General features: G+C 48.1%; 1 protein-coding gene across 5 annotated transcripts in view; it reads left to right on the top strand.

The window, feature by feature from the left end:
- LOC140737390 (inositol-tetrakisphosphate 1-kinase-like) overlaps positions 1-24,488 on the top strand; it is a 92,944-nt gene that overhangs the window by 24,286 nt on the left and 44,170 nt on the right. For all 5 annotated transcript variants that reach the window (XM_073063868.1, XM_073063867.1, XM_073063869.1 and 2 more), the window contains exon 3: positions 16,998-17,123. In XM_073063868.1, the coding sequence (XP_072919969.1) occupies positions 16,998-17,123 (126 nt within the window). The remainder of the gene's footprint in view (positions 1-16,997; positions 17,124-24,488) is intronic.

Here is a 24,488-nt window from a genome sequence, read left to right as displayed (position 1 = left end):
TTGTGCAAAGGGAGAACAGCCTGGCCCCCATCTCCAAACCGTTTTAACGTTTGAGCAAAGAAATGCCATTTTTATACAGAAATTAGCTAGTTGGATACAGATACATTCAAAGGATTGAAAGTACATTTAGTATCGAAGTACAGTATGTTACAGAATACAACCCTGAGATCCGACCTCCCGCTGTCAGCCACAGAACAAAGAATGGGTTCCATGGCTTTAATAGAAAAGCATCAATGCCAGACTGTCTTCCCACAGAAACAAACTCTGCTAACGGCAACAAAAAGATTGAGTGAAAACACACAAATGATAGGATCCATATTCAGTTCAGCTCAATGTTCGCTATCTGCCCCAGTTCGAACCCCAGAAACGACATAATGTGAACCACAGTCCAATCCGCTCTTGCACTGACAGCAACAAGGGAGAGGGGTCACTTGAACTCGAGGACCTTCCTTGGGGAGCAGTGAGCGAGGGGGGAGGGAGGGAGAGGGAGACTGTCACGCAAGGACTCCTCCTCTGCAGCAGTGAGTGAGAGACGGCACTGAGCAGGCGGTTGCCTTGAGGTTTTCAGTCTTCACTGGCGCTTTAATCAGTGAGAAACGGCGTTGATCACAGGCCCGTGCCCCGTCTCCAAGCTCCTGGCCCCTGAGGCTGCTTGCCTCCCAGAGGCAGTAAAACGGCAGATCGCCCAATGGTCCCGGAAACACAGCGTCAAAATGCAGAGCACAGGCTCCAGTGGTACCAACGGAAAGGAAAAGATGTGAGGGGAGCAGTTACATAGACCATCTTGAGGGTGTTGCCCATGGTAACGTCATCACTGACACCACCAACTTCCTTACTTGTGTGATCAATCACCAATTTAGTAGATATTCCCCTAAGGGGTTCTCTATAGCTGTTAACAGCTAATAGGAGTGGGTGGCAGGGTGGAAAATCTGCAGGTCGCTGCCAAAGGAGGTTTGTGAGGCACTCCAACCCTCTGTTAGTCTGCAGGTCAGCCGAGGGCAAGATCTAATATCTGCTTAGCCCCCCCCCCCCCCCCAAATCAATCCCACGTGAAGCCATGAGGGAAGGTGGTGGAGGGTCATATGAGCTGGTCCTGGTTATGCGACCACTGACATCAGGCAGACAATCTCTGAAGAGTATTGATAATGGCTGGGGTCACCCGTCTTGTAAAGACTCTGCCCAGAAGAAGGCAATGGCAAACCACTTCTGTAGAAAAGTTTGGCAAGAACAATCATGGTCACGAAAGAGACCATGATCGCCTACATCATACAACGTGGCACATGATGATGATGATGACGAGAAGCCAATAGAAACTCCAGCTGAAAGGTCAATAATCTTTCAGAATTAGTATAGTGACTGACCGATATTAAATGTCTCCATGGTATCCTTGGTTTGCGTGCTTACCTTGTATCGATATGTCGAATGGCTTCATTGTACAAGTGGAAGCTATGCTCTTCGACGGTCTCCTTTGCCTGCGTCGACTCTTGCCATGGTGCATCACCCAGGCTTGGGTCACCAGTATTAGTTGTGCCTTACTGGGGGCAAGCTCATGAACTGATCTAGAACCATGGGAGCTGCCTCGGGCCCCGGAGGACCCTCGGGATGTGGAGCCCTGGAGCTTGAAAAGCTCCTGGAGAGGGTGCCGTAAAGCACGGACTGCAGTTGTTCCAAGGCAAGGGATGTTTCTGTGTTGGAACAGCACATCACATGCCTTCATGTTGTGTTGACCCTTAACCTACTCTAGCCCTTCTTTCCTACAGAGCCCTCCATTTTACTTTCATGCATGTGCCTCTCAGAGTCTCTTAACCATCCCAATGATCTGCCTCTACCACCATCCCTGGCAGTGTGTTCCACACACCTACCACTCTGTGTATAAAGAAACCCTGCCTATGACATTTCCCCCTCCATATTTTCCTCCAATGCCCCTCATATTAAAACAGAATAGAACATTATTGTCATTACTCAAGACAATAAGATTGTGGTGCTAGCCATTTCTGCCCTGGAAAAAAAGTCTGCAGCTGTCTGCTTGGTCACGGCCTTGCATGCGTACAGCCTGCTACGGTGCGGGCGTTTAGGTCGTCGATCTCTGTCCGTCCATACCATCTCGCTCAGATGTAGCAGGGTTCTTCACTGCTGTTTCTGTTGCTTTACCTGTCAAGGTGGTTAGGCCTGAGCTGGACCGCACCCCCCCCCCCCCCCCCCGAACATAGAGGACCAGTGGACCACCCTTAGTCTGGCCTCTGCCCTGTGACCTGTTCAGTATGGGTGACTGAAGCTCTTAATACAGCCAGCATAGCTGTCCAGGTAATTGAGGCTAGCGAGCCTCAAACCCTATGACAAGGTTGTAGTCCTCTTGGAGAAGGACAGCAGTGAGCAGGCAGAAAAGCCTGAGCTCGCTCAACCTCTCCTCATAAGCCACACTCTCTAATCCAGGTAGCATCCTGGTAAATCTCCTCTGCACCCTCTCTAATCCAGACAGCATCCTGGTAAATCTCCTCTGCACCCTCTCTAATCCAGACAGCATCCTGGTGAATCTCCTCTGCACCCTCTCTAATCCAGGCAGCATCCTGGTCAATCTCCTCTGCACCCTCTCTAATCCAGGCAGCATCCTGGTGAATCTCCTCTGCACCCTCTCTAATCCAGACAGCATCCTGGTGAATCTCCTCTGCACCCTCTCTAATCCAGGCAGCATCCTGGTCAATCTCCTCTGCACCCTCTCTAATCCAGGCAGCATCCTGGTGAATCTCCTCTGCACCCTCTCTAATCCAGACAGCATCCTGGTAAATCTCCTCTGCACCCTCTCTAATCCAGGCAGCATCCTGGTAAATCTCCTCTGCACCCTCTCTAATCCAGGCAGCATCCTGGTAAATCTCCTCTGCACCCTCTCTAATCCAGGCAGCATCCTGGTAAATCTCCTCTGCACCCTCTCTAATCCAGGCAGCATCCTGGTGAATCTCCTCTGCACCCTCTCTAATCCAGGCAGCATCCTGGTGAATCTCCTCTGCACCCTCTCTAATCCAGGCAGCATCCTGGTGAATCTCCTCTGCACCCTCTCTAATCCAGACAGCATCCTGGTCAATCTCCTCTGCACCCTCTCTAATCCAGACAGCATCCTGGTGAATCTCCTCTGCACCCTCTCTAATCCAGACAGCATCCTGGCGAATCTCCTCTGCACCCTCTCTAATCCAGGCATCATCCTGGTAAATCTCCTCTGCACCCTCTCTAAAGCTTCCACATCCTTCCTGTAGTGAGGCACCAGAACTGTCACGATATTTCAATGGAAATAAAAGGCTGATCTGCAGGTAAAGAATGAGAGGCGGCTTAATGGAGTTGTAAAGAACACTTTGGATAGGGGAGTTGTTCCCTACTCTTGTATTTTCTTATTCTGCGGTTGGGCCATTTGGTCCCTTGAATCCATGCCAGCTCGTGGGAACAATTCCTACACATACCAGCAACTTTCCTGCATCCTGGGATAATATACAGCAGTCAGTGTGGAAGCAAACCAGAGAGCCTGGGAGAATCCTGCACCCTCAGCCAAAGTCTGTCACAGACAGACAGTATGACAGGTCAAAATCACACTGCATCCCTTTTGCACTGTTGCCACTTTTTGTTTTTTAAAAAACTCCCTGTCAGCACCTTCGGGGGGTGGGGGGGAGGTTGCTGTTGTCTCTGAGTAACTGGACTTTGAAAACTTGCCTGCATTTGGTCTTCAATAATCGCACCTGATTTACTCAAGCACAAGGGGACAGACTGGCTCCTGTCACCTGTTGCTAAACGTTTCCGGAGGTTTAACATGGACTAGTACAGGCCCTTCAGCCCCCAACATTGTGCTGTACTTTTAACCGACTCTAAGATCAATCTAACCCTTCCCTCCTACATACCCTCCATTTTTCTGTCGTCCATGTGTCTGTCTAAAAGTTGCTGAAGTGGCCCTAATGTATCTGCCTCTGCCACCACCCACCATTCTCTCAAGTTATATTCCCCTCCCATGCATTCCTCCAATTACCTCAAGTTGTGCCCCCTCATCTTAGCTATTTCTGCCCTGGGGAAAAGGTCTCCGGCTGTCCACTCAATCTGTGCCTCTTATCTTGTACATCTCTAGCAAGTCACCTCTCACCCTCTGTCACTCCAAAGACAAAAGCCCCAGCTCACTGAACCTTTCCTCACACGACACCCTCTCTAATCCAGGCAGCATCCTGGTGAATCTCCTCTGCACCCTCTCTAATCCAGGCAGCATCCTGGTGAATCTCCTCTGCACCCTCTCTAATTCAGGCAGCGTCCTGGTCAATCTCCTCTGCACCCTCTCTAATCCAGGCAGCATCCTGGTCAATCTCCTCTGCACCCTCTCTAATTCAGGCAGCATCCTGGTCAATCTCCTCTGCACCCTCTCTAATCCAGGCAGCATCCTGGTCAATCTCCTCTGCACCCTCACTAATCCAGGCAGCATCCTGGTCAATCTCCTCTGCACCCTCTCTAATCCAGGCAGCATCCTGGTGAATCTCCTCTGCACCCTCTCTAATCCAGGCAGCATCCTGGTGAATCTCCTCTGCACCCTCTCTAATCCAGGCAGCATCCTGGTCAATCTCCTCTGCACCCTCTCTAATCCAGGCAGCATCCTGGTGAATCTCCTCTGCACCCTCTCTAATCCAGACAGCATCCTGGTCAATCTCCTCTGCACCCTCTCTAATCCAGACAGCATCCTGGTCAATCTCCTCTGCACCCTCTCTAATCCAGACAGCATCCTGGTCAATCTCCTCTGCACCCTCTCTAATCCAGGCAGCGTCCTGGTCAATCTCCTCTGCACCCTCTCTAATCCAGGCAGCGTCCTGGTCAATCTCCTCTGCACCCTCTCTAATCCAGACAGCGTCCTGGTGAATCTCCTCTGCACCCTCTCTAATCCAGGCAGCATCCTGGTGAATCTCCTCTGCACCCTCTCTAAAGCTTCCACATCCTACCCATATTGAGGCGACCAGAACCAAACACAATACTCCCAAAGAAATGTATTTTATACAAAAATTGATCAATTAGTAATCAATTTGTATTGTATCTTCAGAATCAGCTTTATAATATTGGTATATGTCATGAGATTTGTTGTCTTTGTGGCAGCAATACATAATAATAGAAGGAAAGCTGGGAATTTGGGAATTACACTACGTGTGTGTATGTATATGAGTATTTTTTTCTCACCCCTTATGGGTGGTGTGATTGTGTATTTTCCCTCGATCTCGGGTCCTCTACCAGAGGCCTGGGAGCTTGAGTATCCTTGCTGTTCCCAGTGGTGTGGTTTTCTGGACCTGGGTCTCAGATATTGTTCCCAGGATTTGTTAGAGCCACTCTCCCAGTCAGGGTGTCATAGCCCCAAGTGCTCCTATCACCATCGGGATTACTCTTGCTTTAACCTTCTGCATCCTTTCTATCTACTCCTTCAAGCCCCGGTATTTCTCCAGCTTCTTGTTCTTTCTTCCTGATATTCCTGTCATTTGGGATTGACTATTGCTTTCTTCTGTTCCTTGCCCAGTATTACTATGTCTGTTTGGTTGGTCAGTAACTGCTTGTCAGTTTGTATTTGGAAGTCACACAGGATCTTGGCTCTGTCATTCTCCACTACCTTCTCGGGTGCTTCCCATTTGGACTTGGGAATGTCCAATCCATACTCAGTGCAGATGTTCCTGCAACTTGGTTGTGCCATTCAGTGTATGCTGTCCCTGCCTGTATCTTGCACCCTGCTACTGTGCGCTGGGTGGTTTCAGCAGATTCCTCGCACAGTCTGCATCTGGTGTGATAGACCCCTGCTTCAATTGCTCAGTTCCTGTTCTGGTGCAACCATGAGCAGCACCTCTGCTGTCCCTCAGCCCTGTCGTTTCCAGCCACTGGTAGGGCTTTCTTATGTCAGCCGCCCCTGATATCTGATGGTGGGACATCCCATGCAGAGTATTGTCCTGCCATCGCCTCTGGCTCTGCTTCACTCGCTTCCATTTCCACGGCCACTGCCTGCTGTCTGAGGTATTCTCTTAGCAGACTGTCCTTGGGGGGCCATCATCCTGACATACTCATGGATGTTTCACATTTCTTCCAGGACTGTGGCCTTGACACTTCCAAGTCCCCGTCCTCCATTATTCCGATGGGTCTATAGTCACTCGACGTTGGACTTTGGATGGAATCCTCCATTTATTGTTAGTAATTTCCAGGTCTTGATGTCAGCAGCTTCCAGTTCATTCCTCAGCCAGCGCACTATTGCAGCTGGGTATCTGATGACTGGTAGGGTGAATGTGTTGATGGCTCTGATCTGGTTCTTCCCATTCAGCTGGGGTTTTAGGGCCTGTCTCACTCTTTGGAGATACTTGGATGTTGCAGCCTTCCTTCGTCATGAGTACTGTCCTTTGTTGAGATAGCCCGTCAGGGTGGGAGCCTGCTTCAAGCAGCAACTTCGTTGTGTGTTATGTCATTGGTTCGTTCAGCCAGTAGGTGTGGGTCATGTCAGGCCTTGGTGATATCCATTTCTTCATACTTGCTAGTCATTGCTGGACATCTGCTGTGACGGAGACTGGTTCTCCTGGGGGCTGGAGAGGCTTGCTTGTAGCTCTTTCAGCCGTTGGGCACTGGTGTTTTGTGATTCCGTATCCTCCTCGGTCGCCATTTTGGTTGGTTCAGGTACTGGCGTGTTGCTGCTCTGGAACTGTGCAATTACTTTTCCTGGACCTTTGGAGAAGCATGCATTTATTCACTTGGCCTCTGCATCCTTCATGTACCCTCTGTAGTCTGGTAGCCAGAGCTGTTAACCGTTGCTTGAACTGAACCCCGATTGCTGGCTGTGTGCAGCATTACGTTAACCACTGCGTGACCTTGACGACCCACGTTATCTGTAAACTACTGCTTGCCTAGGTATTATCCTAACCTTTGCCCTGCCACTACCTCCTCAGTGTGGATTGATGGGATGGGCAGAAGGGCGTGGACGGTCGGAGGTTTGACCTGCTACAATTCCACAGACGATCAAAAGAAACTGGAAGGCAGAATGTGCACTCAGTGGGCGCTTCATTAGGTACAGGATGGAATCCGGTGTGGTCTCTGCTGCTCTGACCCGTCCACTTTGGGGTCACTGAGTGATGCTGCTCTGCGCAGCACTGTTGAAACGTGATTATTTGAGTTCCTCTCACCTTCCTGTTAGCTCGAACCAGTCTGGCCATTCTCTTCTGAGCCTCTTGTTAACAGTACTACTGCTCCTTGGAATTTTTATTTTGGTTTCTCACAGTACTTTGTAAACTCTACAGACTGTTAAACATAAGTACAGCACAGGAACAGGCCCTTCAGCCCACAATGTTGTGCCAAGTCGGCTAAAAAGCAAAGCAAAACACATCTTCCTCACATCCATGGGCCTATCCAAACATCTCTGAAAAGCCCCTAATGTATTTGCCTCTACCACCATACCAGGCAGCACATTCCAGGCATCCACCACCCTGAGTAAAAAAACTTACCCCTCACAACCCCCTTGAACCTACCCCCTCTCACCTTCAATGCATGTCCTCTGGTATTAGACATTTCTACCCTGGGAAACAGATTCTCCCTGCCCACTCTATCTATGCCTCTTATAAACCTCTATCAGATCCCCCCTCAGCCTCCGACACTCCAGAGAAAACAACCCAAGCTTGTCCAGCCTCTCGTGATAGCACAGGCCCTCTGAACCAGGCAGCGTCCTGGTAAACCCCTTCTGCTCCCTCTGCAAAGTCGTAACATAACCTCTTGACTTTTGAAGTCAATGCCTCGACTAAAAGCAAGCATTCCGTAAACAGCCTTAACAACCCTATCGACCTGTGTAGCCACTTTCAAGGAGCTATGGACTTGGATCCCAAGATGTCTCTGCACTGTTACGCCTGAAAATCCCAGGAGATACTCAAACCACCCCGTCTGGCACCAACGATTGTTTTATGGTCTAAGTCCCAGATAACATTCTTCCCTGGCCTGGATGCTGTGTTGCCTTCTCCCTGATGAGCAGGGTGGGTGGGGTGACATTGCTGCCCTTTTCTGGCATCTTTCTGTATAGATGCCCCTGACAGTGGGTAGGCTGGTGCTGGTGAAGCACTGGGCAGTTTTGACCACCCGTCCTGTCTGCCACAGTGTAGTTTCTGTGCTACGCAGAGACCCAGCTCTTTGGGATGTTCCCTGCTGCGCATCTGTGAATCTGGGACACAGCAGGAAAATGGAGGCAAGGAGTCTGTGAACCCAGTGAATGGTGGACTGAGGGGTGAATAGGGTACAGTCGGCCCTCCTTATCCACGAGGGATTGGTTCCGGGACCCCTTGCGGATACCAAAATTCGCAGATGTTCAAGTCCCTTATTCAACCTGTCTCAATGCGGTGGATCTTAGGACCCAGCAGAACCCCAGACCTTATTTAACCTGTCCCAGTGCGGTGGACATCAGGACCCATCGGCAGAGATCTGAATCCGCAGTGTTTCTGTTCATGAAAATAATCACGATAACGATTGAAAATAAAGTGGAAATAATAAAGCGATCGGAAAGAGGTGAAACACCATCAGTCATTGGAAAGGAGTTAGGCTAGGTCGGTCAACGATCAGAACAATTTTAAAGGATAAAGTGAGAAAGGCCCTGCCCCGATGAAAGCTACAATTATAACTAAGCAACGCAGTGGTTTAATTATTGGGTTTTGGGTTTTTGATCCTCCACATCAACCCGGCACGGTGGAGATTGCACTCAGGAGCGATCTGTCCCGAGTCCCGAGAACTTCCGTTCCCGAGCCCGGTGCTGAGACAGACGTTCTTAAGTGTTTTATATGCATAGAAAGGTGAAATATATACTAAATACTAAGACAAACGTTTGACTAACTGACACTAAATAATACCGGATGTACCTGTTCTGACTTACTTAGTAAGAACTTCCGATTCTTTTCGATCCCAATCCATGATAACCCACGGTATACTTTAAATCATCTCTAGATTACTTATAATACCTAATACACTGTAAATACTATGTGAAATAGTTGTTATACTGCATTGTTTAGGGAATAATGACAAGAAAAAAAGTCTTTACATGCTTGAACAACAAGTGCTGGAAGAGCACTTCTGGGTTTTCGCCATTCGCGGTTGGTTGAACTCACGCATGCGGAATTCGCGGATAAGGAGGGCTGACTGTATTCTTGCTCGTGTATCTAATGATCCTGGCATAAAGGTTTTATTTTAATGAGCGTTTGTGACTGAGGCAAGGATGTGATGCTGAGGCTGGTGAGGCCTCACTTGGAATGTTATGAGCTCGTTATCTAAGAAAGGCCTGTTATCTAGGAAGGAATGTGCTGACATTGGAGAGGGTTCAGAGGAGATTCATGGGAATGATAGACTTGTCACATGTGGGCCTGTACTCACTGTCTGCTGCTGCTTGATTAGTCAGCGTGTGAAAGATTACAGGGAGAAGGCAGGAGAACGGGCTCGAGGGGGAAATAGATCAGCCATGGGCCGAATGGCCTAACTCTGCCCACATGTCTTTTTGGTCTTTGTCCTGCTTGTCTGCAAAAAAAACTAGGGCCTTAAAGTGAACACTGCAGAGAGAATGTGGGCATTAGAATAAGGGTAAAAGCATGGGACTGATAAAATTCCTCTACCGGGTGCTAAGAAAGTGTAAACGGGGTGAATAGCCACCTCAGACCGCACCAGTTCTCTTCTGACTGAGATTTCTCAGAATATGAATCATCTTTGGTAATTGCTTTATTGTCATCCCATGTACTGAGATAGAACAGAACTTTATTGCCATTGCTCAAGACAACGAGATTGTGGTGCTACTCCAGTCCGTGCAAAACAGGTTATTTACAATCCATGCGGTATGGCTTAATTAAAAAGATTCTCATATTTTGACATTGAAAATCCATAACGCTGGAAGGCCATTGGCTGGAGTGTAGCGTTCAGCCCTTAGGACGAAGCTGTTTTTCAGTCCTACTGTCTTGGCGAGATGTTCCTGTATCTCCTACCAGATGGCAGAATATTGAACGGACAGTGTCTGGGATGAGTTGGGTCTTTAATGATACGAATGTGCTGTAACCATCAGGGGTTGTAGATTGTCTCCAGGTCTGGTACTTCAAAGTAAATTTTATTACTAGGGTACCACATACTGTACAAAACTGAGATTCTATTATCTTCCTGTGGACACACTCAGCAAATCTATAGAGTGGTAACTGTGAACAGGATCAATGGATGGTCAGGTAAGGGATAGAAGATGACAAACAGTGCAAATGCAAATATAAATAAATAGCAATAAGTAATGAGAGCATGAAGTGACAAGGGAAAGAGTCCTTGAAGTGAGATCATTGGTTGTGGGAACACCTCAATAGATGAGTGTAGTTATCCTCTGTTATTCAGGAGCCTGGTGGTTGAGTCTCTGATGTGCTGAGCTGTCCCGATCACCCGTTTGGAGTGCTTTGTGATCTGTCTCTCTGCAGCTGGAGTCCCACACCGCCATTCCATACGTCAGTATGCTCTCTTCGCATATCGATCAAAGTTGACCAGCAATCTTTGGGGCAGATTAGCTCTCCTTGAGGTAGAATAGTCACTGTTACGTCGTCCAGACTATGGAGATTGTGTTGATGGAATGAGAGCTGGCCAGACTGATCATTCCAAACGTAAGCATGAGGGGAGGGAAAGGAAAAGGCCAGCAGAGTGCAGAATGTTTCACACATTGAATGTTTGTCGTTCTTAGTTGTGTGGAGTTTTCGTGGATTCTGTTGTATTTCTTTGTTTTGTGGCTGCCTACAAGGAGACGAATCTCAAGGCTATATATAGAATCCATATCCTTAATAACAAATTTACTTTCAACTTTAAAGAGATCTTTAAATATTAGCTTTATTTGTTGCATGTACATTGAAACCTAGTGAAATGCATTGTTTGCATTAACAAACAACACAGTCCGAGGATTGTGCTGAGGGTGACCCACAGCTCTCAACACACTTCTGGTGCCAGCATAGCAAGCCCATGGTTTACTAACCCTAACCCATGCATCTGTAGAACGCGTAGGAAACTGGATCACCTGGAGGAACCCCACGTGGTCATGCGGTGTAAGTACAAACTCCTTGCAGACAGCAGTGGAATTGGACTTCAGTCGCTAACACTGTAAAGTTTTGTGACGCTCTGGGGTGTGGGGGGGGGGGCATGGTCAACAGTCCACCCCTGCATTTCTAATGACCAGTACTGTTTATTGTTCATGTGTTAAAATGCTTTTGTAGGATTATGGTGGGAAGTTCTAGTTCATTTATTGTTACATTTTAGCTTGGGTTATGCAGTTATTCACTTATGTATTTGTAACTGGGGTGTGTGATGGTCACCTCCCATGTCTGTGTGAGACTGGGTGGGGAGGGGTGGTTCACTCTCCAGGTCATGGTGCCCAATCTGTTTTGTGTCTATCACAATAAACGAGCTTCCTCGTATGTCATTATGGACCAAATGCTCACCACAGTATTATGCTAGCTGCTAACACACACAAAATGCTGGAGGAACTCAGCAGGTCAGACAGTGTCTATGGTCAGAGTAACACACACAAAATGCTGGAGGAACTCAGCAGGTCAGACAGTGTCTATGGACAGAGTAACACACACAAAATGCTGGAGGAACTCAGCAGGTCAGACAGTGTCTATGGACAGAGTAACACACACAAAATGCTGGAGGAACTCAGCAGGTCAGTCAGTGTCTATGGTCAGAGTAACACACACAAAATGCTGGAGGAACTCAGCAGGTCAGTCAGTGTCTATGGTCAGAGTAACACACACAAAATGCTGGAGGAACTCAGCAGGTCAGACAGTGTCTATGGACAGAGTAACACACACAAAATGCTGGAGGAACTCAGCAGGTCAGACAGTGTCTATGGACAGAGTAACACACACAAAATGCTGGAGGAACTCAGCAGGTCAGACAGTGCCTATGGACAGAGTAACACACACAAAATGCTGGAGGAACTCAGCAGGTCAGACAGTGTCTATGGACAGAGTAACACACACAAAATGCTGGAGGAACTCAGCAGGTCAGACAGTGTCTATGGACAGAGTAACACACACAAAATGCTGGAGGAACTCAGCAGGTCAGACAGTGTCTATGGACAGAGTAACACACACAAAATGCTGGAGGAACTCAGCAGGTCAGACAGTGTCTATGGTCAGAGTAACACACACAAAATGCTGGAGGAACTCAGCAGGTCAGACAGTGTCTATGGTCAGAGTAACACACAAAATGCTGGAGGAACTCAGCAGGTCAGACAGTGTCTATGGACAGAGTAACACACACAAAATGCTGGAGGAACTCAGCAGGTCAGACAGTGTCTATGGTCAGAGTAACACACACAAAATGCTGGAGGAACTCAGCAGGTCAGACGGTGTCTATGGACAGAGTAACACACACAAAATGCTGGAGGAACTCAGCAGGTCAGACGGTGTCTATGGACAGAGTAACACACACAAAATGCTGGAGGAACTCAGCAGGTCAGACGGTGTCTATGGTCAGAGTAACACACACAAAATGCTGGAGGAACTCAGCAGGTCAGACGGTGTCTATGGACAGAGTAACACACACAAAATGCTGGAGGAACTCAGCAGGTCAGACGGTGTCTATGGTCAGAGTAACACACACAAAATGCTGGAGGAACTCAGCAGGTCAGACGGTGTCTATGGTCAGAGTAACACACACAAAATGCTGGAGGAACTCAGCAGGTCAGACGGTGTCTATGGTCAGAGTAACACACACAAAATGCTGGAGGAACTCAGCAGGTCAGACAGTGTCTATGGACAGAGTAACACACACAAAATGCTGGAGGAACTCAGCAGGTCAGACAGTGTCTATGGTCAGAGTAACACACACAAAATGCTGGAGGAACTCAGCAGGTCAGACAGTGTCTATGGTCAGAGTAACACACACAAAATGCTGGAGGAACTCAGCAGGTCAGACAGTGTCTATGGTCAGAGTAACACACAAAATGCTGGAGGAACTCAGCAGGTCAGACAGTGTCTATGGTCAGAGTAACACACACAAAATGCTGGAGGAACTCAGCAGGTCAGACAGTGTCTATGGACAGAGTAACACACACAAAATGCTGGAGGAACTCAGCAGGCCAGGCAGTGTCTATGGACAGAGTAACACACACAAAATGCTGGAGGAACTCAGCAGGTCAGACAGTGTCTATGGTCAGAGTAACACACACAAAATGCTGGAGGAACTCAGCAGGCCAGGCAGTGTCTATGGACAGAGTAACACACACAAAATGCTGGAGGAACTCAGCAGGTCAGACAGTGTCAATGGTCAGAGTAACACACACAAAATGCTGGAGGAACTCAGCAGGTCAGACAGTGTCTATGGACAGAGTAACACACACAAAATGCTGGAGGAACTCAGCAGGTCAGACAGTGTCTATGGACAGAGTAACACACACAAAATGCTGGAGGAACTCAGCAGGTCAGACAGTGTCTATGGTCAGAGTAACACACACAAAATGCTGGAGGAACTCAGCAGGTCAGACAGTGTCTATGGTCAGAGTAACACACACAAAATGCTGGAGGAACTCAGCAGGCCAGGCAGTGTCTATGGACAGAGTAACACACACAAAATGCTGGAGGAACTCAGCAGGCCAGGCAGCATCCATGGAAAAAAGTAAAGTCAACATTTCCGGCTGAGACCTGTTTTGGGCCAAGAAGGGTCTCAGTCTGAAGCGTTAGCTGTACATTTTTTCCATAGATGCTGCCTGGCCTGCTGAGTTCCTCCACCAATTTGTGTGTGTTGCTTGGATTTCCAGCATCTGCAGATTTTCTCTTGTTTGATGCTGACTGCTACGCTACTGTGCCCCCCCACCCGCCCATTTAAAAGGTTCCTAGCTCGGTATCGCACCAAGATTTCGCACCCTATATATGTGGTGGTATGGAGAATCGGCTCTACCAAAGGAGGTGTAAGTTGCTCCTTCCCTACGCTAGCCAGCAGGTCACCCTTGAGCAAAGTGTAGCACCTCCTTAGACCCCCCCCCCGATCAGGTTCACATGAAGCCATGGAAGCAGGTGGTGGATGGACATATGAGCAACTGGCCCATATCACAAGTCCTGGTTCGAAGTACTTGTATGTCACCATATACAACCCTGAGACTCATTTTTCTGTAGCATACTACAAATCTATAGAATAGTAGCTATAACAGGATCAATGAAAGATCAACCAGAGTGCAGAAGACAACAAGCTACACAAATACAAATATAAATAAATAGCAATTAATACCACACCTGGAGTATTGTGTACAGTTTTGGTCTCCAGGGTTAAGGAAGGACATCCTGGCTGTAGAGGAAGTGCAGCGTAGATTCACGAGGTTAATTCCTGGGATGTCTGGACTGTCTTACGCAGAGAGGTTAGAGAGACTGGGCTTGTACACGCTGGAATTAAGGAGATTGAGAGGGGATCTGATTGAAACATATAAGATTATTAAGGGATTGGACAAGATAGAGGCAGGAAATATGTTTCAGATGCTGGGAGAGTCCAGTACCAGAGGGCATGGTTTGAGAATAAGGGGTAGGTCATTTAGGACAGAGTTAAGGAAAATCTTCTTCTCCCAGAGAGTTGTGGGGGTCTGGAATGCACTGCCTCGGAAGGTAGTGGAGGCCAATTCTCTGGATGCTTTCAAGAAGGAGCTAGATAGGTATCTTATGGATAGGGGAATCAAGGGATATGGGGACAAGGCAGGAACCGGGTATTGATAGTAGTTGATCAGCCATGATCTCAAAATGGCGGTGCAGGCTCGAAGGGCCGAATGGTCTACTTCTGCACCTATTGTCTATATTCTGCACGGAGGCCGGTGACCAGTGGTGTTCCGCAGGGATCTGTCTAATACCCCTCCTCTTTGTGATTTTTATAAATGACCTGGATGAGGAAGTAGAAGGGTGGGTTAGTAAGTTTGCTGATGACACAAAAGATGGGGGTGTTGTGGATAGTGTGGAGGGCTGTCAGAGGTTACAGCAGGACAGCAATAGGATGCAGAACTCTGGGCTGAGAAGTGGCAGATGGAGTTCAAACCAGATCAGTGTCAAGTGGTTCATTTCAGTTGGTCAAATTTGAAGACAGAATATGGTAAGACTCTTGGCAGTGTGGAGGATCAGAGAGATCTTGAGGTCTGTGTCCACAGGACACTCAAAGCTGCTGCGCAGATAGACAGTGCTGTTAAGAAGATGTGTGGTGTGGTGGCATTCATCAGCTGTGGGAATGAGTGCAAGAGCCGTGTGGTAATGTTACAGCTATATAAGACCTCGGTCAGACCCCACTTGGAGTACTGTGTTCAGTTCTGGTCACCTCACTACAGGAAGGTTGTGGAAACTGTAGAGAGGGTGTAGAGGAGATTTACAAGGATGTTGCCTGGATTGGAGGGTGTACCTTATGAGAATGGGTTGAGTGAACTCGGCCTTTCCTCCTTGGAGCGACGGAGGATGAGAGGTGACCTGATAGAGCTGTACTAGATGACGAGAGGCATTGATCGTGTGGATAGTCAGAAGCTTTTTCCCAGGGCTGGAATGGTTCACGTGAGGGGGCATACTTTTGAGGTACCTGGAAGTGGTGGGATGTCAGAGGTAAGGTTTTCACACAGAGAGTGGTGGGTGCATGGAATTCACTGCCGGCGACGGTGGTGGAGGCAGATACGATAGGATCTTTTAAGAGACTCTTAGGAAGGTAAATGGAGCTTAGAAAAATAGAGGGCTATGTGGTAGGGTAATTCTAGGCAGTTTCTAGAGTAGGTTACATGTTGGCACAACATTGTGAGCTGAAGGGCCTGTAATGTGCTGTAGATTTGTGTTCTATGGACTGTACTGCAAACAGATTTCACAACATATGTGATACGGCTCTCCAGAGAGTGGGAAGGGACAGGGAGAGGGGAATCATGGTTGGGAAAAGGGGAAGGGAGAGGGGAGGGAGCAGGAAGCACCTGAGAGACATTTTGTAATGATCAATAAGCCAATTGTTTGGAATCAAATTACCTTTTTTGGTGCCTCAGGGCTGGGTGTGTCTGCACCTGCACCACCCCCGACCCCGGCCCCTGCCACTCCTCCTCTGCCCCCTGTCCCACACCCCTCCCGTGGTGTGCCATTCTCTCTATTCCCAACATCCTGTGCTCCTGCCAGATTTACAACTCACTCTCGGCTCACCGTTGAATACAGTAATGTGCACCCTAGGGACACATGTGCCCGGCCTTTTGCACAGTAGGTGGGGGGGGGGGGAGGGGTATGAATTACGAAGGTGGGTGACGATATGTGGGGAAGGTAAAGGGCTGGAGGAGAAGGAATCTGATAGGAGAAGAGAGTGGAGCATGGAGAAAGGGAACAAGGACGTGCAGCAGAGGGAGGTGATGGGAAAGTGAGGAGAGGGGATTAGAGGAGAGCCAGAATGGGGAATGGAAAAAAGAGAAATTAATGATCATGCCGACCGGTTTGAGGTTGCCCAGTCGGGAGGTTTTTCTCCTCCAACCTTTACTGCCAAATGAAGCAGCAGATGATTTTTTTTGAACAACCCAAGAGCAGTGACATGCTTTCACAGGGAACATCTCACACTGGCTTGGCGTCAACTAGATGTTGCAAGAACACATGATGTTTTGGAATCCTGGTGTGCAATGATAACAATCCTGTTTAGAAATTATTTTCAATTTTCTTTTTAAAAGATTAATAATTTTTCAACAGATTTTCTAAAATGCTTCATTTATTTCAATCTGGCACAGTTACACTTTCATTAAGAGTAAAGATAATAAATCATTCTTTTTCCTTAAAAGTCCATAATTATAGTTACTAATTCATTAATCAGGGATAATCTCTGCTCAAGATTACCTTGGCATATGAGGTAATTTTTTGGAAGATTATCGCCAATTTTGTCACATGCTCTCAATTAGATTCGCCACCCTGGGGTAGATTGCGAGATCAGGAGTTCATTATCTCTTGCATGCAAGAGGTTTGTTCGAGGGAACGGTTATTTCTTTGATGTAATAAGTTTCTTTTCTTCTCTGGTAGATGGACTTGACCAGGTCAATCGAGGACCAGGGCCCCTTTGATGTGATCATCCACAAACTCTCTGAGCTGATGGTGGAAGCGGAACAGGCAGATTCACATTCTCAGCAGCTCCTACGAAGGTTTCAGGTATTGGTCCAGGCCTCGCCCCCCCCCCCCCCCGTAGAATGATGCGACCCACAGGAAGGGGTTTCAGCCCACTGCCCCAAAGCTGGCTCTCTGATTGGATTCTCCATTCAGTCCCACACTCCTGCTCGTCCCCCCTCAACCTACCCCGTCTCCAGGTGTGTGTCAAATCCCTCTCTCCCTTTGGAAGCTGCAGTTACCGCCGCACGATGAATACGTTCCTCATCAAGAGCTCATCAAATGAGGAAATTAAAGTTGAAAGTAAATTTGTTGTCGAAGTATGTGTACCATAGACAACCTTGAGATTCATTGTCTTGCGGGCAGCCACAGAGCCCATGACTCCACCCTACCCCCACACACAACAAAGTCTGACAAACGTTCAATGTATGAAAAAGAACAAATCATGCAAACAATTAAAACAAACAATGAACTGCCACAATCACTGAGGCAAGCAAAGCTGGTCCAGGAGCCTGAGAGCTTCAGGGCACAAAACCCCTGGACCTGGCAGCGTGACCCAATCACCCAGGAAATTTCAAAACCTGCCAGCTTCGACTCCTCCTCCCCCTCCCCCTTCCCAGTCCTGAAACATTCACTGTTTATTCCTCTCCAGAGATGCTGACTGACCTGCTGAGTTCCTCCAGCAGTGTGTGTGTGTGTGTGATATGTTCTGGAAATTAAACACTTTTATTTCAGCACTAACACAAGAAAACCGATTTTTAATTTTCATTGCACACTAACTTCTGCTCCAGCCATTTCTTCCCCAAGTAGCGAATGGGTCAATAGACAATAGGTGCAGAAGTAGACCATTCGGCCCTTCGAGCCTGCACCGCCATTCTGAGATCATGGCTGATCAATTCCTATCAATACCCAGTTCCTGCCTTGTCCCCATATCCCTTGATTCCCCTATCCATAAGATACCTATCTAGCTCCTTCTTGAAAGCATCCAGAGAATTGGCCTCCACTGCCTTCCGAGGCAGTGCATTCCAGACCCCCACAACTCTCTGGGAGAAGAAGTTTTTCCTTAACTCTGTCCTAAATGACCTACCCCTTATTCTCAAACCATGCCCTCTGGTACTGGACTCTCCCAGCATCTAGAACATATTTCCTGCCTCTATCTTGTCCAATCCCTTAATAATATATGTCGCAATCAGATCCCCTCTCAATCTCCTTAATTCCAACGTGTACAAGCCCAGTCTCTCTAACCTCTCTGCGTAAGACAGTCCGGACATCCCAGGAATTAACCTCGTGATTGGTGGTCCTGATGAAGCCACCAATCAGACTGGTCTGTTGGTATCTAACCTGGAAGGGTTAAAGGCCTATCGATTGTGCTCTGCCACTTCATCAGACCTGAGGGGCAGAAGATTTGAAGATGGTTTTTGACCAAGTAGGTGGTTGGAATCTGGAACACCATCACCAAGAGGGTGCTGGAGGCAGTGGCGTACGTCATTTAAGATCCACACAAGCACCTCAAGATTTAGGTGAGCCAGGTTCATTTCCCGCTGCTGCCTGTAAGGAGTTTGTATATTCTCCCTGTGACCGCATAGATTTCCTCCGGGTGCTCTGGTTTCCTCCCACTGGTTAATTGGCCATTGTAAATTTTCCAGTGATGAGGCTAGGGTTAAATTGGGGGTTGCTAGGCAGTGTGGTTCAAAGAGTCAAAGGGCCTATTCTGTGCTGTAACCCAGTGTTCAAGATCATTCAGGTGTAAAAGAGAATGAAATAATTGTTCCTCTGGATCTGACGCAACACAAAGATAAGACAATAAAATACAGAACGCAATAAATGTAAATACACAGGACAGCTTGTATACGTTGTATGTCCATAAAGTGACTCGAGGCGTGGGAGATAAGATGGCTGACAGGAAGTGGTGACTGGGGGGGGGGGGGTTAGGAGGAGGAGGTGTTGATCAGCCTCACTGCTCGAGGAAAGTAACTGCTTTTGAGTCTGGTGGTCCTGGTGTGGATGCAGTGTAGCTTTCTCCCACGTGGGAGGATACCAAGCAGTCCATGAGCAGGTCGGGCAGCTCTGTAGAAATGAATAAACAGGTGGTGTTTTGGGCCAAGACTCTCCTTCGGTACTGGAACGGAAGGGGGAAGGTGCCAGAGTGAAAAGTAGGGGGAGGGAGGCTAGCTGGAAGATGAAGGTGAAGCCAGGTGCGTGGGAAAAGTCAAGGGCTGGAGAGGGAAGAATTGGATAGGAGAGGAGAGTGGACCATAGGCGAACGGGAAGGAGGGAGGGGCCTCGGTGAGGGTGAGAGAAGAGAGTGGGGAATAGAGGGGGAGGGGGTAGAATTTTTTGTTTGTGTTACTTTGAATTTCCAGCATCTGCAGACTTTCTGGTGTTTGTGATGTTGCTGGCCTTTCTGTGTACGTGTCCTTGATATCGGGTGCCAGAGATGCAGTGGGCAGTTTTGACTACCATTGTCTGCTGCAGTGCGGGTTCCATACCATGCTATCGGTGCCCTCTCCTGCACACCTGTAGAAAGTCATGAGCGAGCTGTTCGAAGTCCTGCTCCCTTCGGCCTCCTGGGGGAGTAGAGGCATTGCTGAACTTCCCTGGCTGTGGAGAATGTGTTCTGGGACCACGCGAGGTTGTGTAAGATGTGCTGTCACAGGAGTCTGAAACACCATGGCGTAGAAAGAGAGAGTATCATTGAGTCAGAGTAGAGTAATGCAGGTCATTTGGCCCAACTTGTGCTGACCAAGATGTTTGTAAGTGTATGAGGAACATTTAATAGCCTGTACTTACTGGAGTCTCGAATGTCTCTTTGAAATCGACCAAATATTGAAAGGCCTCGATAGAGTGGATGTGGAGAGGATGTTTCCTATAGTGGGGGGAGTCTAGGACCAGAGGACACAGATAGAGTGGATGTGGAGAGGATGTTTCCTATAGTGGGAGAGTCTAGGACCAGAGGGCACAGATAGAGTGGATGTGGAGAGGATGTTTCCTATGGTGGGGGAGTCTAGGACCAAGGGGCACCATCTCTGAGTACAAAGATGTCCCTTCAGAAAAGAGATGAGGAATTTCTTTAGCCTGAGGATAGTCAATCTGTGGAATTCATTGCCACAGGGGGCTGTGGAGGCCAAGTCGTTGGGTGTATTTAAAGTGGAAGTTGACAAGTTCTGGATTAATCAAAGGTCACGGGGAGGAGGCAGGAGAATGGGGTTGAGGGATGATAAGTCAAGCATGATGAAATGGCGGTGCGGTTTTGATGGGCCAAATGGCCTAATGCTGCTCCTGTCTTCCATGGTCTTTCCTCTCCAAATGCTTTGTTAATGTTACTGTACCTGCCTGGCCTCTGGCCTTTAGCAGATTCTTCCATATTCTCACCATCTTCTCTATGAAGTAACTGCCCCTTTAAATCTTGCCCCTTACTCTTAAATCAATGGTCTTTAACTTTTCATTTCCTCTCCTGGGAAAAGGATGTGTGCGTTCACCGTCTCTGTGCCCCTTGTAATTTTATTAGGCTCACCCCCTCAACCTCGAACATTCCAATTAGGAATGTCTGAGCCTCCCAATCCGGGCCCCCAAATCCTGGCAGCATTCTTCTGAATCTTCTCTGCACTCTTTCCAATTTAACAAAGATTAAGGAGACTGGGGGATGATTTTGTAGTGGTGTATAAGATCAGAGGGGTTTGGAAACACCTAATTTTTTCCCAGGAGAGGAGAACTTCAAAAGCTGTAGGCATTGAGTTCAAAGGTCAAGAGATTATGGTGCAACTCTATAAAACTCTGGTTAGACCACATCTGGAGTATTGTGTACAGTTCTGGTCGTCCCACTATAGGAAGGACATTGAGGCTTTGGAGAGGGTGCAGAAGAGGTTTACCGGGTTGCTGCCTGGTTCAGAGGGCATGTGCTGTCACGAGAGGCTGGACAAACCTGGGTTGTTTTCTCTGGAGTGTCGGAGGCTGAGGGGAGATCTGATAGAGATTTACACATGAGAGACAGAGTCATCAGGGTATCTTTGTCCCAGGATGTTTAATCCTTTTCGCTCCTTATGGAGCACAGGGCCTCAACAAAAGTCCTCCACTTCCTGTGATCTCTAGCAGATGTCTCTGCAGTCTCCCAAGTTTGGCCGGCGGCTTTCAGTTCATCCAAAAGCCTACGCCTCCAGGTTTGCTTTGGGCGACCTCTTCTTCTCTTCCCTTGTGGATTCCATTCGAGTGATTGTCGAGTGACATTCGACTGGCTCTTCCTCAAGGTGTGGCCGACCCATCTCCACTTCCTCCTCCTTATCTGGAATACAATGGGCTCTTGGTTTGCTCTCTTCCATAGGTCTAGGTTTGACACTCTGTCGTACCACTTGTCCCAGGATAGGAATGTCTAATACCAGAGGGCGTGCATTGAGGGTGAGAGGGGGTAGGTTCAAGGGGGATGTGAGGGGTAAGTTGTTTACTCAGAGAGTGGTGGATGCCTGGAATGCGCTGCCTGGTACGGTGGTAGAGGCAAATACATTAGAGGCTTTTAAGAGACATGGATGTGAGGAAGATGGAGGGATCATGTAGGTGAGAGGGTTTAATTTTCAGGGGTTTTCTGATTTAGCTGGCTCGGCACACAACATTGTGGGCTGAAGAGCCTGTGCCTGTGCTGTACTCCTACGTTTAAGGTGAAAGATGAAAAATTTGATGGGGACATGAAGGGCAACTTCACACAGGGTGGTACATGTGTGGAACAAGCTGCCAGAGGTATTGGACAGGAGGGGCTCAGATGGACACTCTCCAAATGGGGCTCACTCGGTGGACATGTGTGAGTTGGGCTGAAGGGAGAATGTTGTGAACTCAGTCAGCCCCAGCATGGGCACTAGCCCGCACGGTGTCTCGGACATCTTCAAAAGGCAGCATCTGTTATTAGTGACCCCCATCACCCAGGACATGACCTTTCAACATTCACTAAGGTTCAATGAGTTCACCCCTCGTTCTTCTGAACCATGTATTGAAATATACAGCTGCCACAAAACAACAAATTTCATGTGCGATAGTCTTGGGTGTGTGTGTGTGTGTGTGTGTGAGTACGTGTGTGAGTCTGTGTGTGTGTGTGTGTGTGTGTGTACGGCTGAATATATCTGTGCAGTATATTTTGCAGAGTCCTGTAGGTGAGTGAGGTTCTGTTTGACTCCACCTCTATCTTCCCGGCGTGGCTCAGCTCCATTTTGGTTTCTGCAACATGGTGCCCTTGTTCCCCTGTATAAGAGCATAAAGCATTGGAGTAGAATTAGGCCATTGGGCCCATCGAGTCTGCTCCGCCATTTGATCATGGCTGATCCATTTCCTTTTCAACCTCATTCTCCTGCCTGCTCCCCGTAACCTTTCACAACCTGACATCGAGAGACAATAAACCTCTGCTTTAAATACACCCAATGACTTGGCCTCCAACAAATTCCACAGATTCATCACCCTCTGGCTAAAGAAATTCCTCCTCACCTTTGTTCGAAATGGATGTCCCTCTATTCTAAGGTTTTGCCCTCGGGTCCTAGACTCCCTGCACTATAGGAAACATCCTCTCCATGTCCACGCTATCTCGGCCTATCAACATGCGATAGGTTTCAATGAGGTGCCCCCTTATTCTTCTAAATCCCAGTGAGTACTTGCCTAGAACCACCAAATACTCCTCATTCTGTGAGTCTCTGGACCCTCTCCAACACTGGCACGTGCTTTCTTAGATAAGTGGCCCAGATCTGCTCACAATCCTCCAATCCTCACCAATGTATGCGGCAGGGCTTTTGAAATAATCTTGGGGTTGTTCTCGGTCACTTTCCAACGTCTTCAAAATGCAACTGGTGTTCAGTCTCCAAGCTTCTCCAGCCACTGAGCTGCCACAGTTGACACCCAGAGTCCCAGGGCTAGGTGCCCTGATCCTGTCCTCTCCTCAAGACACTAGAACGTGGCACAATCAGCCACAGCCTCCATGGTCTCTCTCCTCCCCCTCCCACCACAACTGAACTTGGCCAAGGTCAAAGTGAAATTTATTATCAAAATACATATGCATTACCGTGAGATTACCTTGAGATTCTTGCAGGCACTACAGGAACATAGCAAACTTCAATGTCATTCATTAAAGACTGACAAACAACTAATCTGCAAAAGAAGATAGATTTTAAAAGAAATAGTTTAAACAAAAAATAATAATACTGAGGACATGAGTTGTTTTTAAAAAAAAAGTCATCCTTGAAAGTGAGTCCATAGGTTGTGGAATCAGGTCGGTGTTGTGGTGAGTGAAGTTATCCACAGTTATTACCCCACAACCATCAGGCTCCTGAACCGGTGTGGATAACTTCACTCACCACAATGAGCCTCAGGTCCCACACCACCAGGCTCAGGAACAGCTATTACCCCTCAGACATCAGGCTCCTGAACCGGTGTGGATAACTTCACTCACCACAATGAGCCTCAGGTCCCACACCACCAGGTTCAGGAACAGTCATTACCCCACAACCATCAGGCTCCTGAACCGGTGTGGATAACTTCACTCACCACAATGAGCCTCAGGTCCCACACCACCAGGCTCAGGAACAGCTATTACCCCTCAGACATCAGGCTCCTGAACCAGTGTGGATAACTTCACTCACCACAATGAGCCTCAGGTCCCACACCACCAGGTTCAGGAACAGTTATTACCCCACAACCATCAGGCTCCTGAACCAGTGTGGATAACTTCACTCACCACAATGAGCCTCAGGTCCCACACCACCAGGTTCAGGAACAGTTATTACCCCACAACCATCAGGCTCCTGAACCAGTGTGGATAACTTCACTCACCACAATGAGCCTCAGGTCCCACACCACCAGGTTCAGGAACAGTTATTACCCCACAACCATCAGGCTCCTGAACCAGTGTGGATAACTTCACTCACCACAATGAGCCTCAGGTCCCACACCACCAGGTTCAGGAACAGTTATTTCCCCACAACCATCAGGCTCCTGAACCAGTGTGGATAACTTCACTCACCACAATGAGCCTCAGGTCCCACACCACCAGGTTCAGGAACAGTTATTACCCCACAACCATCAGGCTCCTGAACCAGTGTGGATAACTTCACTCACCACAATGAGCCTCAGGTCCCACACCACCAGGTTCAGGAACAGTTACTACCCCACAACCATCAGGCTCCTGAACCAGTGTGGATAACTTCACTCACCACAATGAGCCTCAGGTCCCACACCACCAGGTTCAGGAACAGTTATTACCCCACAACCATCAGGCTCCTGAACCAGTGTGGATAACTTCACTCACCACAATGAGCCTCAGGTCCCACACCACCAGGTTCAGGAACAGTTATTACCCCACAACCATCAGGCTCCTGAACCAGTGTGGATAACTTCACTCACCACAATGAGCCTCAGGTCCCACACCACCAGGTTCAGGAACAG

This window comes from Hemitrygon akajei, chromosome 12 (genome assembly GCF_048418815.1).
Source record: "Hemitrygon akajei chromosome 12, sHemAka1.3, whole genome shotgun sequence".
Classification (NCBI taxonomy): Eukaryota; Metazoa; Chordata; class Chondrichthyes; order Myliobatiformes; family Dasyatidae; genus Hemitrygon; species Hemitrygon akajei.
This window is presented reverse-complemented; position numbering and strand designations above follow the sequence as displayed.